Source organism: Phoenix dactylifera, chromosome 6, assembly GCF_009389715.1.
Source record: "Phoenix dactylifera cultivar Barhee BC4 chromosome 6, palm_55x_up_171113_PBpolish2nd_filt_p, whole genome shotgun sequence".
In the NCBI taxonomy this organism is placed as follows: Eukaryota; Viridiplantae; Streptophyta; class Magnoliopsida; order Arecales; family Arecaceae; genus Phoenix; species Phoenix dactylifera.
This window is the reverse complement of record NC_052397.1, coordinates 14,927,457-14,946,741: the sequence shown is the minus strand read 5'-3', so window position 1 is coordinate 14,946,741 and position 19,285 is coordinate 14,927,457. Positions and strand designations below refer to the sequence as shown.

The window sequence follows — 19,285 nt, the reverse complement described above, 5'->3', positions numbered from 1 at the left end:
TCCCAATTGACTTCCACAATTTTACTCATGGATTGGGAAAAAAATGAGATACTTCTTGCCTAGACAAAAGAGTGATTTCCAAATTGGAAGTGCAAGCTAGAGTCTCTCTCTCCCGCCCCCTTCGTGGAATAGAGCGAGGTCCATTAGATGTCATCCCTTCGTTCTTTAAACTTTATAAATTTGCACTGCACTAGAGCAGTGTTTAGACATTCAGTAGTCTCACTTAAATCAGGAGTAAAGTCCACGTTCCTATAATCGTAAATTAGACTGTCTTGAGTGAACCCCAATTCTTACAAATTTTGATAATTATAGTACAACAAAAATGGGAGAAAATTTCACAAAAGGACTCTTACATAAGAGAAACTTTTATAGGCACTTGCTATGGTGCTGGCCATCCGATTCAATATGGATGGTCAAGATCCATCGACCAGCAACAACCAATCATGTGCGTGATTGGTGTAGAAAATTTCGTGAAACTCTAATTTTCTAGGAATACTTTTTTTTTTCTAAAGGTACTTTTAAACTTTTAGATAGAATAGAATAAGAACTTTTCATATATTAAGAGCATAATTGGTATTTTACATAACTTTTCTAAAAAAATAGGTGTTCAACTAAGCATAAGCTGATCTACAATACGTCACGTTTTCATGATTAACCAAAAATGCAAAAATTATTTTTTCAGACATTAACTTTCTGAAAAAAAATAAGTACCTCGCACCAATCAACTGCTTTTGGCTTTTAGCCCATCTTGTGATATTGCAGGGTTAGATGATGGACCAAAGGACAACAATGGCAGAAAAGGATCAGGAAAAAACAAGACAAGCCCAACAAAGTTGAAACGAAATAAAACCGCAAATGAGATAAGATTAGGGCTTGAAGAAGTAGCTCGAGCTCAGCATGTTTTCTACTCAAACTTAGCCAAGCCACTTGAATAAAACGATCCACATGCCAAGTTCCAACATTAATCGGCAAGTCGAGCCAACCAAACAGCCTTGAACAAAGTTGTTATGATGCAGCTCAAAATCCTTCTAATCTAGTTTAAGATAATTCTTTTACAGCTATACAACTAAAAATGTAACAATAACCACTTCAAAAAGTTGGTCTTCTTCCTTTGCTACATTACATTAAAATTTGGCGATCCAATCAGCAACTCTGTGTCTTATATTTACATAACAGAGAAGATAACAAGGCAACAAGGTATCCATGGAAACTTTCTTCGGAGATCGGGAGATATATTTCACCCTAATCTTCTTCAAATTTTAAAGGCAAATGCATATAGAGTTGGTTTTTATGGGCTTTATTGGCTATTTGCGTTTCTATGTATTTGGAACATCTTGCTAGTTTTTCTTTCAGTTAAAATTTTCTTATTCAGAGATATAAAAAAAAAATCTGATTGATTGAGTTTTGCATTCATTCATTTATATCGAAATGAGGAAATTTGTTCAACAAATAAACATTACTCCGATTACGCGACTGACACGTGGCCATTTCGGGAAGAAGATGTTATAGAGACAACGAAAGCTCTGCAGCTCAAAACAGACAACCAAAAGAGGTAAAGATCCCCAGGTTTTTTGTCTGGCCAAAAGAAATATTAAATAGCAAGAAAAGAAATCCAAGAAAAAAAAAGGCAAAGAAAAGAAAAAAGTGGGGGAGGGGGGGGGTGGGGGAATCGATTAGGATTCATCATCTCCATTGGATCTTTCTACTACGAGACAGTGGCATTGGACTCGGCTGGGCTGTAGTGATCGACCAGATGCTTCAAGATCTCGACTTGGGTCTTGAGGAGGAGAATGTAGTCCGCGGCCTCTTCGAAGAGGCGGTCCGGCGACGCCGCCGCCGCTGCCGCAGCCTTCTCCGCCGCCTCGCCGGTGGCCATGGATGGGATCAGTCGCTTGAGGGCCTCCAGCCTCTCCGCCACTCCTTTGGAGGAGGAGGAGGAGGAGGAGGAGGAGGGGGGATTTCGGTTGCTTCGGCTCTGCTTCCATGTTCTCCCATCGAAGCACTTCCTCGAGGGTTTGAGGGCTCGTCGCCTTCCATGGCTTCTTCTTCTTGTCGGGGGCTTTGGGGCCGCAGGCCGCAACATCGTGCTCTGGAAGGCGAAGCTCATGGCGAGAAGAGAAAGAGAGAGAGAGAGAGAGAGAGAGAGAGAGAGGTGGGAGGGAAAGGGCAACGGCGCGGAGGTAGCTTACTGACGGAGGTGGTGCTTAAATATTAGATTTCACAGACAAAGGCCCTTTGCTTTCTCAAGATTTACTATACTGCCATTATCGTCTTTTACGTGTCCTTTATTTTTTGTAGTCTGTGGAGAACCAAGTATAATCCAAATAACTGCTCAGCAAGAAAATCATGAACTTCAAAAAAAAAATAGTGGACAAGTACCTAGATGCTCACCAACCAATTTATTAATTGAGTATATTTCTCATAAATATTAATAGCTTTGTAAGAGGAAAAATTTGTAAGTTCTAAACTTCTCGTAATTTAAAAAAAAATGTAAACCATAGTTTTATTAAAAACAAATAGAGAAAAACTATTGTTAATTTTTGTCTAACAAAAAAAAGTTGCCACCAAAAGTAAATGAAAAATAATTTCATATCTTCCCAATTTTTAATAATCTTACTATTAAAAATATAACAATTAATAGCAGAATGACATATATAATAAAAAATAGATTACTTTATTTCAAAGTACGATATAAAGCAATGTTTACATAAAACCCAAAACTCTTCATGTTGCATCATTTTTATCTCCTTGAGCAAGATTTAGTAGGAGACACTAAATCCTGAACATTGTGATGGTACCAAGAAAATTATTGTTTTAATTAGCTTAACTTGGAGCAGAACAAAATAAAATGGCAACTTTGAGAATCTTCGAAATATCGAGGCTGATGGTATAATAGTAAAGTTAATAGGGGAGGGGGGTGGAGCGGGCACGGGTCGGGAGCGGGAGCCACGGCGAGAATCAAATGTATATGGGAAGGGAGGAGGAATGCGGCTGGCAAAAGCCTGCGACGAAACATGTGGGAGCTCCAAATCTTCACGTGCCCCTTTTCCCAATACACCCCCCTCGATAAAATCCAACCCCACCCGAACCCACACCCCCATTTCTCGCATTCTAAACCCCACATGACATGGGCCCCAGCTCCACAGCTGGGTCTCAAAACTTGGGTGGAACGTTCCTCGAGTAAATCTAAAACCCGGATTTCCAATAGCCGGGACCAGGATACGTCCATGTGGGTGTCAGCAACTGCTCCCCCTCAGCAGACCAAAAAGCCCCTACCCCAAACCCAAAGCACGCGTGCTCATCTCCCCATCCAACGGCCATAAATCACCCCATCGAGTACTCACATCGCTTCAGATCATGACACCCGGCCGAGCAGCCGAGGAGAGCACCCATGCCATCATGGTAAAATGTGGGGTAGTATAAGGGCAGAAAGGTCATTGAGATGGTTATAGAAGGTGGTGGGCGCGTGGGGTACTATAAAAGAGGGGCATGTGAAGAGGGGCGTGGCCAGCGAAAGCCGCGTTGTGAAGTGTTAGTAGTAGCAGGAGAGAAGAAGAGAGGAAGAAGGGAGGAGAGAGAGAGCGAGCGCGCGCACATGGGAATCACATGGAGGAGCATGTGGAGAGGGTCTAATCATGGGATGGACCAGTGGACCAGTCCAGTAGTTACTCGCCACGTCATCCCTCCTATTTAAATAATTCAAGATCAGACGAGCCGTACCTCCGGGCTGGTCCATTGGACCTGGTCCATGAATAATTTCTCGTGGGGGTGAGGGTACAGGGAATGTACCGCGTGTTCCGCACATTCCCAACACCGGAATTGGCGTGTGGCAGCGGCCAGGGGGCAGTGGGCAGTGCCCGCCACCTACTCGCAGAGTAGGCGGGGAAATCAATAAAGAGAGGAAGAGGGGGAGGAATGGAGGAGGAGGAGAAGCATGTCATGTTCGTATGCATGACGTGCTCCCATGTGGTGGAACTCCGTGCCATGGATGTTGAGCCCACTCCATGTGGGCTGTTGATCTCCACCAATATGATGGATCATGGAGTTTGAGTTTGGACCAGTAATCGGATGGATGGAATCATTTTGATCTTAATTAATTCTGAATTTCCCACATTATCATCTATTGTAAATTTGTAATCACTAGATATTAGTGCAGTACACAGGATGTTTTTCTCTAATCACGACCGTTCATGATTGGTACAATTGCCATGATTGAATTGAGGTCTATACAATACATGATGCATCACGATCTGATGTATTATATAAAGCTTGTTGAAGCAAGATTATCATAGTCGATCAATAATGGTGATGATTGAAGTATCGGCTCTCTTTCGTTCAGATCGCAACTAGAGGAAATCTCAACTACGTATACAAATTTAGTTTAGGATTAGTTTGTCATGTACAACATGTTTTGAAATTTTAAAATCTTAATATCCATTGCTTATAATAGGCAGCCCTAAAGTGAAAATTTTGTAAAAGACCTAAACTGCACTTTGTTAATGTCATATATGTAGAAAATAATTTCTGAACACAATAAATCTTGATATGTGTAGAACCCGAAACCTAGTTCAAATGTATGGAAGGTTGAAAATTTCCACTTTGTATAGGTCAAAATGAGTTTTGAGTTATGATGATTTGACTTCCTAGTCTTGTGTGTGGATCTTGTTGGGTTAGACATGGCAATGAAGTGGGATTGGATGTAGGGTAGATCAAAAATCTCTCAACTTGAATTTATCTTATTTATTAAACAAGTTAAAAATTCAAGCCGGAATGTGACCGTCCTATTAAACAAGTAAACCCAAACTGACCTACAACATGTCGAATCAAGATCAAATCATTTTATAGTGTCAAATATTACAAATCACTGTTAAAAATCACCACTTATCCCAAAAGCTTAAGCTGATAGAACGAGATAGATTTATTTATATATTTTATATTTTCTTATACTCCTCACATGTGAACCGGACTTTTTTTTAATGGGTGAGCCAAGTTTTTAATAATGAGGTTAAAGAATGCGGAGACAGGGTTAGAACTCAGGACCTCTGCCCTCATATCATGTTAAAATCATCACTTATTCCAAAAACTTAAATTGATAAAGATGAGGTAAATTTATTTATATATTTTATATTTTCTTACAACCACTAGTACAACAAGCATCGGTGTAGAATAGAGTTCGAGTTGATTGTGGGGAAGATGTTGATGGGTTCAACTTAGCTCACCAACCAACCCAAAATTTTGAGATTTAAAGGTACTCAGGTGCATTATATGGCTTGTTAATCATGTGTAAAGCGCTAAGCACCACGTATAAAACGTGGATAGCCATTTTTTCAAACGAATTCTTGACGCATGCAAATGGTTTCTTTAGACAAATGAACAATTGTATTATGTTTGACAACTTCAATCCTTCTTCAACCTCGCGTTGGCTCTCACCACAATGTTTTCTTGTGACAAGATCTCATAGGGCTACAAATGAGTCGGGTCGACTTGTGACCCGACCTGATCCAACATGCGTAAGACCCGACCCGACCCTAATTTTAGGACCTGCAGGGCCGGGTCGGGTTTTAAATTTGGATCCGTTTTATTTTTCGGATCAATCGGATCTATCCAATCTCGACCCGAATCCGAACCCGACCCGACCTATTTTTTTTTGCTCGATGTCATTTACCATTATATAGTAAAACTTTAAATATAAAAATACATAGACTTGGATCCGGATCCAGATTCGGACCCAGATCCGACCCAAATGACTCGTTGGATCAAAATTTGTAGGCATGGACCCGACCTGAATGAACCTGATTTTCAATCGAGTTGGATCTGGATCCAAAATTAAAACCCGAATAAAAAATTAGGTCGGATTAGGGTCACTCGGAACTGGACCCATTTGTAGCCCTACGATCTCATGAATAATTTACAAACATGTTTTTCTGAGAAAATATTGGCAATATTAATATTAATCTTTCTATACCGGACCTTGACTTTTACTTGGTCTAATTTATCACTAGGAAATATCTTTTATTACAAATATGAATCAAAATATAAATCACACTCCTATCGTATTTATAATATTTTTAGTGCATGTCAATTGTAGTATAATGGCTCTGAATCTCACAAGCCACACGTTTCATTCGTTTTTCAATTGAATAAATAGCATTAAGGTTCTGAACTTACAAGCCAATGAAGGAAAACGTGCAATAAATCCTGTCTCTTCTTGGTAGCAGGAGACGCGGAGAAGGCCGGTAGCGGGCCGTGTGCTTTTCATTTGGGCCTGTCCCTGTTACACTTCCAACCAAAACTCATGACTCATTAGGGGCTCGTTTGGTTTGCGGGAAGCATTTTCCCTCCTAGGAATATGATTCCTGAAAAACAAATTTCTAGAAAGAGTATATCTAGGAAAGTACTTTTGGCATGTTTGGTTGACCCTGGAAAAGTGACAAATTTCTAAAGTGCTTATGTTTAGTTTGCCATCCATTTTCTTAGGAAAGTTATGTATAATTTCTATTATACCCTTAATAAAAATTAAGTTGTTAATGCCTCTTTAATGCTGAAGGAACTTTTTGGGAAAAAGTAAAAATGGAGTGATTCCTGCCACATAGGAAAGTAACTTTCCCATATTTCTCATGGGAAAGACTTTTTCATTAAATGTGGGAATCATATTCTCATAAGAATACAACTTTTCCTTTTCTCTCCTTTGAAAACTCCAACCAAACAAGAGGCATCCTATTACTTTTCCGTTGACCACACTTTCCCCTCCTCTTTTTCCGTGAACCAAACGAGCCCTAGGTTTGAGGGAAGAATTTTTCTTGAGTGGAATATTTTTCGTATGAAGCCAATGCCTCAATATATGATGCATGAGGAAAAGGTTTTTTGCATGTTTGATTGAGCATAGAAAAGTGGCTCGTTGAGCATTTACGTTTCTGTGACAGTTATGTAAAATGCTTGTTCCGTCTTTAATAAAGAAAAAAGAATTTAGCACATTCTATTTAAAAATGTAAGGGCATTTTTGAAAAAAATTTATCTCCATTCATAGCCGGTGTGAATTGGACTTTTTCATATCCTAAATGAACTTTTTTTTTTAAAAGAACTCGTTTGGTTCGCGAGAAAATTTTTTTCTTACTGATTTCTAAAAAAATTCCTAAAAATATAATGACTGAAAAAATGATTTTGGCATGTTTGGTTGATCATGAGAAAGTGGCACATCTCAGTGTGAGTTATATTCGGTTGAGCATTTACTTTTCTAGAAAAATTGTATTAAACACATATTATACTATTAATAAAGAGAAATACTTTACCCATGGATTTTGATTGCTTAAGAATACTTTTGGAAAAAAAGGGGACTCCAATTTCCAACCTTATGTAATCTTATTCGTATAAGAAAGCTACTTTTCCATCTCTCTTCTTGGAATCCTCCAACCAAATATGAGGTATTTCTGTATTTTTTTTTTGTTGACCATACTTTCCTCCTTCCTGTTCCCGTAAACCAAAAAAGTCCTCACGGTAAGTGGGAAACTTTGTAAAGGCTGGGCCGGGCTGACGCAAGCCCACTACTCATTTTCTATCAAGTTTTAGCCTGGACCTGGCCCGTTAAAAGATTCACATTATGCTCGGTTCTTTCACAGGCCGGGTCTTCGGGCCAACGGGAGGGGTCCGGACCATTGGTAAGCTTTCCAGCCGAAGTGACTATTTTTGAAGACATTCGTTCCAAGGGATGGCCTTCGACCTGTAAAGGATTTGTTGCTTTAGGCTGCTGGATATGGTTTTTTTAACCTTTTCAATTGATAACCTGGACATCTATTGATATCTGGATTCAAATCTTGGTTGTCCTACGAACATGAACACTTATGGCTTTTAGATAGAATGGGATAAGATCTTTGACCGTCTAGTTAATCATACCCCGGAGCCATTTTGAAACACGCACGATTGCACCAATTCATGCTTGATCATGCATGATCGGGCATCTCAAAGCATGATCGGGCAATCGTGCGTGCATAAAAGATTGCGATGGTCTTTTTGAAAGGCATCACCTGTTCCCTTTTAGACGTGCTCAATGGTTGCTGCATGCAGGAAGAAATGGGTCTAAAAATTGAATGTACGGTCATGAAAGATGATATATTTATCATTTTCTGATTGGAAAAAAAGCTATAGATCAAGTGCTGCTTGATGATATATTTTTGCTACTTTGCCACATTTTTTAAGCTATCAGTAGTTGAATTGTGTGGAAAGCAAGTAATTGATTTCTATGGTGCCATTCATTCAACAGCATGGTTCCGTTTGTTTAATTTATCACCTTGTATTCTTTCCTCAAAATATTTAAACTTTGGTTCACTATAAAAAAATTAGGCATTGCCGATGCTTTTTAATATATATACCGACACTTAGTCGCATCGGTAGTTTTATTCCCGATATTTTTTTAAGACGTCGCAAAGGCATCGGCAATGTGACCGTCGAAACTCAACTTGACGATGTGTAACAACCCAGGATCTCACCCAAAATGAACAGCCGGAAGGTATTATTTGGGTTCCTTGATCCTGTATAAGTACCCAAGATCTACCCAGCGAATAACCGATGTGGGACTAAACACACGCCCGCACAAATCCTCACATACTCCCCCCGTTCAAGCCCTGATGTTCTCGTCAGGCTAAGGGTTCATATCTATTCAAATCTAATCACAAACACCACGATTGGCCCGTGATTAGCCCCAATAGATCTGTGCTGCAGTGTTCCCTAGTCCACATAGATTATGGGCCGGGTCCGCTCTGATACCATTTGTAACAACCCAGGATCTCACCCAAAATAACTAGCCGGAAGGTATTATTTGGGTTCTTTGATCTTGTATAAGTATCCAAGATTTACGCAGCGAATAACCGATGCGGGACTAAACACACGCCCGCACGGATCCTCACACGATGCTTATAAGCATCGCTAATTAACGGCACAATTGAACATTGCTGAGTGCCGATGCTTCCATCTAGCATCGGCATATCAAAGTCAAGAATTTTCATTTTTCTGCAGTGGCTTGTATCATCAAAATGGAGGAAGCAATGCCACAATCTCGGGAAGTCATTGCACCAAATCCCTTGACTTCTTTTCTTTTCCCCCGGTCCACTTGTTTTGTTTCTTATCCTTTAGCCAGGTTTCATGGGCTGCCAATCCTTGGTAATGTTGCCCTTGCCGTTTCCTTCATCTGGTCATCATGAACACTTTAAAGACCAATGTGTTGTGCCGTCTTGATCATTCATGATGTAACAACTCAGGATCTCACCCAAAATGGCTAGCCGGAAGTTATTCTTTGGGTTCCTTGATCCTATATAAGTACCCAAGATCTACCCAGCAAATAACCGATGTGGGACTAAACATACGCCCACACGGGTCCTCACATACTCCCCCCATTCAAGCCCTGACGTCCTCGTCAGGCTAAGGGTTCAAATCTAATTATAAACACCACGATTGGCCCGTGGTCAGTCCCAATGGATCCGTGTTGCAATGTCCTCTAGTCCACATAGGTTATTGGCCGGATCCGCCCTGATACCATTTGTAACAACTCAGGATCTCACCCAAAATGGCTAGCCGGAAGTTATTATTTAAGTTCCTTGATCCTATATAAGTACCCAAGATTTACCCAGCGAATAACCGATGTGGGACTAAACATACACCCGCACGGGTCCTCACATATGAACAAGCCAAAAATATTTGCAAAGTCTTAGTCCCCTTGAAATAAGTCATCCTGGACTTCTGAGCTCTCGTGAGGTTGCATGGCTGATGCCTGAATCGTATTATTTACATGATATATATATATATATATATATATATATATATATATATATATATATATATATATATATATATATATATATATATACTTGCCTTCAGACAAAAACCAAGTCCACATAACCTCATGGCAATTCATAGAGTTCATCCAAAAATTCAGGTCATTCCATGGTCATATTCATGCACTTTATTTATGCTCAACTCATTTATTTTTGAGAAATTAATACTGTGGATGCCAAGTAGAGAGTTGTTTGCCAGCCAGCTGAACCAAGGCTGGTGAGCATGTCCAGCTCCTCCTTGTACACTCATATTCCACCGTGGACTGTGCAAGCTAGCTCTTCAAATTTTTATATTTGAAGGGCACTTGCTTTCCTTTTGCAGCTCTTCATATATCTATTTTGTCCACAGGCTTCGTCTCCATGACATTATTGTGACTCAATGTGAACCATGGCTGATAAGGAGACAGCAGTGTAAAATAGAAAAGCGTGCAGGTTCATGCTGCCATAAGACAGCAATCAGACTGCCCTTGGGATTAGGTTTTTGTCGACTAAACGTATGAAGTTGGAACAGCCTCCTTCTGTTGGAACTCAGTTTAGGCTCTGGGGTGGACCTCTGAAGCACTCTAACTATGAAGATGCCATTTACTTACTCAAGAAAAGGCAGTGACCAATCAAAACTTGCACTCTTTGCCTCTTCCTGTCCTTTGTGGCACTCCCATTCTTGTTAGGATGGGGAACTTTGCGGTTCTCTTGAAAGCAATCATTCCAAGGACTAATTTATGCAGTTCAAGCGATGGAATTGATCCACTTCACACCATGTTTGTCTGCATTAGAGGATATAGAGTGGTCTCTACTAGCATTAATCTAATGGTTGCTTTAAATTACAACTCAAGGTATGAATTACAACAGTCAGCAGCATATCATTTCCATATGTATTGATGGAAACTGCTATATATGTTGTTTAGCAATGAGTGATGATTGGTTGCAATCAAGATAACTTAATTTGTTTGCAGTGTTAGCTGATGATTTGGAGATTTTAAAAATCATTGCTCGGATGTATCGTCCGAAAATTATTAATTTATGCAAGATGAAGACAGAATCAGATTGCTTTCAGGAACAATGCACCCATGGTGCACTCAACCTAGCTAGGGAATAGCTTTTCGCTAATTTTGGCTTGATGGTGAGCATCCAACATGTTGTTAAGACTCAATGGCTGGAGAAAAGTTGTAATCTTGTTATGAAAGGATCAAGATAAGCAAGATGAAAACATACAAGGTGAACGATTGATGCGGTCGTGCATGCGCCGAATTCTTGATTTATGCAAAGAAGAAAGATGCGATGGGAGAAGCTTATAAATAAAATAACTTCTTTATTAATCAATAAGTATTGATTTGTTTTCTGAGACTGAATCTGGGCGAACAATGTGAGCCCTCGTTTAGATTTAAAAAACAAGTATACCTAAAATGCCTAGGAATTGAAGTATTGAATCAATTCATGTCTTATTAAAATAACAGGACTTCACCATGCTTTGTAGGCGGCTTTTCCTTTTCCTTCCATCAAAACAAGAAAAAGAATAACAATAATAATAAGAAAACATCTCTCTTTGATATGCCCAAGATTATGATCATCTTCCTGGAAGGTGAGATTTAGCAAGCTTTAGTGCATGGTCTTCCTCACAAGATGAGATTAACTTTTTTGCTTTTCCATTCTTCTTAGTCGAACAGTTTCATAAAAAGTTGGAGGACTAGAAAGGTGATCAAGAAATTTTGTCCACTTGGAATTATAGCACTCGTGAAGGTGGGAGGGCAACTTTTATCCGGGACTTTCGTGAGTATGTGACTATAGCTAAAAGCTTGTATATTACGAAAGCATAATTAAATGCTTAAATTAACCTTCAGCAAGCTCTTTTAGTCAGCAAAGAATCTTTCTTTGCAGGAAAGCATCCATTTTTTCCGTTGTGCAAGGGACAATTCACTCTTTTCAGCTTTAGGAATATTTGGAGTCGGAGAAAATGATTGAAGAACACCGTGAAATTTGGACTCGTGTCTCTTCTTTAGCTTCATGATCTTAATTTTCTTTTTTCTCCTCCTGTACCTCTTCAGATCTTACTTCCCTTTGTATGTATACTTACTTTAATTTTATACAATTACATGGGGGAAGTACCTTGCTTCCTCCACATTCCATCAAAAGAGAAAAAAAATCTAGAATGACAAAATATATGGGGGATTTGATGAGGTGTTCGATTTCTTCTGCATGATATAGTCTATCTTTAGCAAAACAACTCTCGAATATTGTAATTCTAACTAGCAACAGACATTCAGAACGAGTAAGAGGAAGCTCCCTTGGTGCATAAGAAAACCAAAGCATATATATATATATACACACACTTCTTTTTTTTTGTCCCAAGATTTTCTGTCATTTTCTTTTTCCACTTTTCCTTTAATCACATGATTATGGTTGAAAGTTTGGGTTATGTATCAATAAAAGATGTCAGATTAATTATTCTGGAATGTGCACTGCAGCTTGTCAGATTCTAGGTTTATTTCTTTAATGATGTATTTTTCGAAAGTCTAGACTTGAATAATTATAATATTTGGATAGGTAGCCCTCTAATTTTTTTTTTCAAAAAATTATTACTAGCATGTGTGCACGTACTTGAAGATTCAAGTACTGGGACCGACTTTGGATTGGTTTCAAATAACATGGTTTTGGAATTGACATTGTGAAGTAAGGCCCTGACAATTGTCACCAAGTTTGTTCTAACATGGATCTGGACTTCTAATAGCTTCAGTGAAATGAATGACCATCTAATTCAACTTATATCCACCACTATGCATCTAATCTGGCTACAAATTGCAGTGATCAGAGCTGAATGCAATTGTTTATACTCTCTTGATACATTTTATAATCTCGAATAGATAATCCAATAGTTTAAGCTTTAATATGCTCACGTTTGGTGGTGCATTTGCTCTATATTCTTACTTGAGGTAAAACCAATATCCTTCTTCTCGAAAAAAAAAAGGAGTACAAATATTCACTTTTTAATCTAACACTTCTATTTTGATCAAATGTCATTTTATGCTAAGTTCATGAGAATAGATCAAGAATGGCGGTTTTCAGGTAACTTATGCACGCAAACAAAGTGGGCTATTTGACCAAGTAATCTATTATAGGTGTAGGACAAATTTGGATTTTCCCAAAAAATGGACTTATAAAATGTAGCAAACAAACGTTAATGAGTCCATCTAATGAAAAATTGAGCTATTTGGATAAGTTTCATCTCCGACTCTCCTTGGATTGCCTAGAATGACTTATTTTATGTGTTAGCTTAAACATGAAGTAGGATTCTTGTAATGAGGAAAAATTATACCTCACACTGCATGCACCACATGGCCACGCATGCAACCACTCACAGCTGCCTGTTCCTCTAGACCCCATTCATCAAATGCTTATCTCGGTGCATTGCTATAAAAACGAGCATCTATAATTATCAGTATGCATGGCCATCTGGTGCATACTGTGTATGATATAATTTCCCTATGATGAGGGTTAAGCGGCATTCTTATACCTCAACCCCTTTGTCAGCTATTGTTTGGTCCCCTCTATACTATAAGCACCATTGCCGACCTTTCATGGAAAACTATATCTTGTTGAATTAAATATGCTTAACTTGCACGTTATCATAGCCAATTACCTTCTACAAGATGTAAAGAAAGTACCTCTTGCTTGGACAAAGAGGCATGTGGCTTAATGGCTTGTTATTATGGTAGTTAAAGATGGCTGGAGTTTTTTTTTTCTTTTTCTTTAACGAATAGCTAAACTTGGTTAAATTAGTTCTATTTAACATGGTGTCTAGCTACAGTATGGCTAGAGTACCAATTTCATCCTCTAATGATCACCATTCGGTTCACCTAGATGTGGAAACCAGACATTGGTGCCCACACGATCAACATGCTAGTCACCAACTTGTACATTCCAATCTAAGCTATGATTAGTGGCGGGTGATATTGATCATATCACATCCATCAAATTGTTTGGAATTAATTAAAAGAAAAGTATGAGTTTCCTACCCCGTCGATGTACCGTTATGATCCATCCAACGAGAAAAGGTCTAAGGATACTTGTACGAGTAAAAGCTGTTATCCATTTAGAATTATCCATATTAGATTCATGAAATTTAGCCGAATTCTATCACCCCATGATCCCATACCTCTTTTCATTTCTAAGCACGATTTCCATAAACGATATAAACTTTATTGAGGTAGGTGTATAAAAGTTCACTTGTTAGTCCATTAGCCTTAAAAGCCAAATAATAGATGTGAGCATCCTCAAAAAGCCATACCTAGCCTTCTTCATAATAGAATGCAATCATATTTCAATTATGATTCCTAATATTTTTATTTAGTTGGTAAGTTTTAATTCCAATTTCGATCTTACAGCCAGACTTCCATGACAAGAAGATGGATTCTCTAATCATAATGTTATTCCACTATCTCATTTCTCTAAGGTATCTATATCAAAAAAAAAAAAAAATGAATAATATCACGGAATTTGATGCATGGCAAGTTGGCAACTGCAAGGAGTCTCATTAGAGCTGGACCCCAGCAGTTAGGAATCCTGGGTGTGAAGTAATGAATGACATTGCTACGTGGTCAGATTAAACTGCGGAAAAATGAAAGGTATCCCAAGAGAACCCATTTGTTCCTTGTGAGTCACATGAGCCCACGCAGCTGCGAAAAGTGGCAAGAAGACAGCTTATCTGCTATTTAATGGTGGGGGCATCTACTGTGACCTTTCCTGGCGAGTGCGTGTGGAAAGAATAAAGAAAACTACGGCCAATTCGGCCATTCGCTTGACACTTAGATCTTCTCAACCATAAACTCCACCCCAACTCACACCTTTGTCGCTCTCTATAAATGTCATTGTGGATATCGAACTCTAATCCAAGACTCTCTCTCTCTCTCTCTCTCTCTTTCTCTCTCCTCTGAGAAGATGATGTTGTTCAGAAGGGATCTCCTGGCTATACTTTTGGTTGTGTTTTTGATAAAGAGGTGTTTATCAGATAATGGAGGATTAAGTAGGGGGAGTTTTCCGAAGGGATTTGTCTTTGGAACAGCTTCTTCTTCTTATCAGGTTGGCATCTCTTTCTCCTCCTTTAAAAATTTGTACTTACTAAATATGAAAGCTCTTCGGAAAGAATGTGAGAGCTTGATGGAATATATGGATCTTTCTATACTGTTCTTTTGTTCTTTTCAGTTCACCCTATACTTAGAACCAGGTGCCATTTTTATTTGTCTTAGTGGGTGCAATTCCATTCCTTTCTTGAGTGCTTATGTGTGCTCGCATATTATTTCTGATAATTATTTGAAACATAAATTTCACTTGAGGATTTTATTTTTTCCCCCCAAAAGACGGGAAGATGAAGAGTGGGTGATCTTCCCATCTTTTGATTATGTCACACCCATCAAATCGTTTGGAAACAGTAGTTAAAAGAAAAGTATGCTCTCTAACCTAGCAAAATCCAGTTCTTAGAATATCACCATGAAGATTTCTTATATATACCATGCAGCATGCATATCTCATATATAAATTTAATTAAAACGATGGATGGTTATGATCTATCCAGCGAGAAAAAGTCCACGGAAATTTGCATGACTAAAAGATGTTATCTATTTAGAATTTGTCCATATTAGATCCATGAAATTCACCCAAATTCCATCGCACCATGTTCCTATATTCTTTTCATTTTGAAGTATGATTTTCACAAAAAAAAATATAAACTTACTGAACTAGATATATAAAAGTTCAATTCTTAGTGTCTCAAACTTAAAAGGCAAGCTGTAGATATGAGGAGCCTCAAAAAGCCATTCAACCATCTTCATAGTAGAATGCTGTCATATTCCAATTATGAATCCTATTATTTTTATTTAGATGACAAGTGTTAATGAGACTTGCAAGCTCTTTTGCCTTCTTTAGCTCTATCATCTCCCTGCTCTGGCACTGGACTTCCATAGCAAGAAGATAGATTTCAAATTATAGCAATAAACTCCATGACCATGTTACATCCATCAAATCATTTGGAATTAGTAAAAGAAAAGTGCAATCTCTGATCTAGCAATGCCTAGTTCTTAGAATATTGCTATCCGTTAGGAGATTTCTAATATATATGATTCGAGAAAACTTAATTTCAAGCATCATATCTAAATAATTTTTTTATTTATTAAAATTATCCATTTGATTTTCTTACTCCATCGGTTATTCACCATGCACATCTCATATGTAAATTTAATTAAAAGGATACAAGATTGTGATCCATCCAACGAGAAAAAGTCCAAGAAAACTTGTATGACTAAAAGATATTATCAATTTAGAATTCATCCATATTAGATCATGAAATTCACCCAAATTCCACTGCACCATATTCCTATATTCTTTTCATTTTTTAAGTATGATTTCCACAAAAAAATTAAACTTTACCAACTAGATTTATAAAAGTTCAGTTAGCACCGCAACCTTAGAAGCCAAGTAATAGATGTAAGTAGCCTCAAGAAGCCATCTACCCATCTTCATAATAGAATGCCAATGTCACTCGTATTTTGGTTATGAATCCTATTATTTCTATTTAGTTGAAAAGTTCTAATGAAATTTTCAAGCTCCATCCCCTTCTATAGCTCCATCATCTCCCTGATCTTGCACCCAGACTTCCATAGGAAGGAGTTGAATTCCAAATCGTAGGAATAAGCTACCACCATACCATTTAGTCATTACACCACCTATTATACTTATATAAAAAATCGGAAATAGAAACAAAATAATAATATCACGTACAGACTTTGTTGTATGGCAACAGTGAGGAGTTTCATTGAAGCTGGACCCCAGCATGTAGGAGTCATGGGTGTAAAGTATATACTTGATGGCATTCCATACGGTACATGGTCATATTAAATATCCCAAAATGGAGGGTATCCTAAGATAACTGATGGAGAACCCATTTATTTCCCATGAGCCGAATGAGACCATACAGCTGCCATATGTGGAAAAAAAAAAACTGGTTGTCTCCTAATTACTGGGGTCCCACGAGACAACGAATTGATGGGGCCATCTACTTTGACCTTTATGGGCGAATAAGTGCGAAGAGAAGACCAGGCAATTCGTTCCTTCGCTTCACACTTCAGTCCTCTCATCCATGCACCACAACCCAACTCACACCTTTGTCACTCAGAACAAACTGCTATAGTTTCTATCACTCTCCCAATCGATCGTTCGGGTCAGCTGCATGATTTCTAAGATAAAATTTTAAGAAATACATATGATTTCATTACGATCTCAAGATAATTGAGTAATATAAACCTCATTCATAATAAACTAAAATAATCTATTATTCACAAGTAATAAAAGTTGTTCCATTACAAATTTAAATATTTGATCGGTACCAGTATCGTTTTATTTTTTTCATTCTTTTACTAAGATTTCAAATCTTAGTCAAGCACTAAGCATCATATATGAGACCTTAAAAGAAAAAGCTAAGGAGTGGTATGAGCTTTGCAATCCACCAAAAATCCTTATAGACTCACACTAGTATAATAATAATAATATAAATTTAAAAATAATAAATAATTATTACCGATATAAATACAACATCTGGTACCGAATAATATCTTTTGTTATTATGTTATTAACACTGGATATTGGCTACCAGATGTTGTATTTATATCGGTAATAATTATTTGTTATTTTTAAATTTATATTACTATTATATTTGTGTGAGTGTATAGAAATTTTTATTGTGCTGTAAAATTTGCACCACTTCTTGCCTTTTTATTTTAGAGTCGAAGGATACTACTTAATGTTTGGCTGTGGTTTGGAATTCTAATGAGAGAATGAATGGATAGAACTAAGGTGTTAAATCTTGATGGGATAGAATGCGTCCCAGCTATCCTATTTCGTTTCTTTGAAAAAATGGGTTGTAATAGGGTTGGAACTTCGAAACCCATCCATATAAGAAGAAAAGAAGAAATGGAAAAAAAGAAAGTAATGAAAGATAAGGAGAAGGAAATAGTGAAAAAAAATAATGAAATGAAGGGAGGAGAAAAAAAAAGAGAGGAAGGAAAGATAAAGAAGAAGAAAAAGGGAAAAAAATAAAGAAAGCAACAAGAATAAGAAAGAAAAAATAAAGAAAAAAAAATGAAGGTATAAAAAAAATGAAAGAAAGGAAGGAAGGGAGGAAAGAAAGAATAAAAAGAAAGAAAAAGGGGAAATAGATGAGGGATATCTATTGGGATACATGATCGCGACTATTGTCGAGATGGAATAGGACATCAGAGCGTCTCGTTCCATGAAATTTAAAACCTTGGATAGTATGAAAGTATGATACTGATACTAGTCAAATAATTTAAATTTATAATTAGATAACTTTTATTACTTGCCTATGATTAGTTATTTTATCGTGTTATGAATGGAATTTATATTGTCCAGTTATCTTTAGGTTGTAATGAATTTTGAGGTCTTGCACATTTTAGCATTTTATCTTAGAGATTGCGTGCCTATGTCATGGGATAGGTTTGGTGCATCACAGTTTCGACCTACTGCCGGCCCATGTCACTCTCTATAAATGCTATTGTGAATACTGAAATCTTCTCCAATCCAAGCCTCTCTCTCTCTCTCTCTCTCTGCCTCCCCCCTCCTCCTCCAAAACTTTGGAGAAAATAATGTTGTTCAAAAGGGATCTCCTGGCTATACTTTTGGTTGTGTTTTTGATAAAGAGGTGTTTATCAGATAATGGAGAACTAAGTAGGGAGAGTTTTCCGAAGGGATTTGCCTTTGGAACAGCTTCTTCTTCTTATCAGGTTGGCATTTCTTTCTCCTCCTTTAAAAATTTATACTTACTAAATATGAAAGCTCTTCGAAAAGAACATGAGAGCTTGATGGAATATATGGATCTTTCTATACTGTTCTTTTGTTCTTTTCAGTTCATCCTATACTTAGAACCAGGTGCCATTTTTATTTGCCTTAATGGGTACAATTCTATTTCTTTCTTGAGTCCTTATGCGCTGCTTATACCTTATTTTTGATAATTATTTGAAAGATAAATTCCACTCGAGGATTTCTTTTTTTCTTCTTCCAGTTTTTTTGTTCGAAAGATGGGAAGTTGAAGTGCATTTTCTTACGAAAAATTGTGTAAAAAAGAATAGAAAAACTCAAGAGAAAAGAATTTGATTCAAAATTATTAAGATGTTATCATAAGAATTACTCTCCACACACTCACAGTATGGGTGTTTTTTCTCACAGATTAAAAAAAAGAACCTCCTGTTTCAAGCCTTCATCAAGAGTATAGAGAACAAAAGATTTTTTTCCTTAATAAAAATGGATTATATGTCGGAGAGTAGCAGCAAAAATGGATTTTTTTTTTTTAATAACCGTCTCGTAGATCTTCTTCTTCCTCAAAAGGAGGTGGGTTCACGTGTCCTGTTTTTTTCCTACATGTCCGTTCGTGGGGCTCCTGGATTCCAGGATATTTCCGT

The 19,285-nt window shown here is 37.6% G+C and overlaps 2 protein-coding genes across 3 annotated transcripts in view; one reads left to right on the top strand and one right to left on the bottom strand.

The window, feature by feature from the left end:
- Nucleotides 1-1,377: 1,377 nt before the first annotated feature.
- On the bottom strand, nucleotides 1,378-2,175 carry LOC120111088. The gene has a single exon (XM_039127535.1). It carries the CDS (start codon nucleotides 2,105-2,107, stop codon nucleotides 1,706-1,708), a length of 402 nt encoding a protein of 133 aa, XP_038983463.1. The 5' UTR covers nucleotides 2,108-2,175; the 3' UTR covers nucleotides 1,378-1,705.
- Nucleotides 2,176-14,705: 12,530 nt separating this feature from the next.
- The window catches only part of LOC103709246 (beta-glucosidase 6), an 11,570-nt gene continuing 6,990 nt past the window's right edge, over nucleotides 14,706-19,285 (top strand). The window contains exon 1 of one of the 2 annotated variants that reach the window (XM_017843381.3): nucleotides 14,706-14,897. In XM_017843381.3, the coding sequence (XP_017698870.2) occupies nucleotides 14,757-14,897 (141 nt within the window). In that variant the 5' untranslated portion in view covers nucleotides 14,706-14,756. Of the gene's footprint in view, nucleotides 14,898-18,298; nucleotides 18,611-19,285 lie in introns of those variants that run through there. The other variant, XM_008794502.4, reaches the window with a different exon arrangement.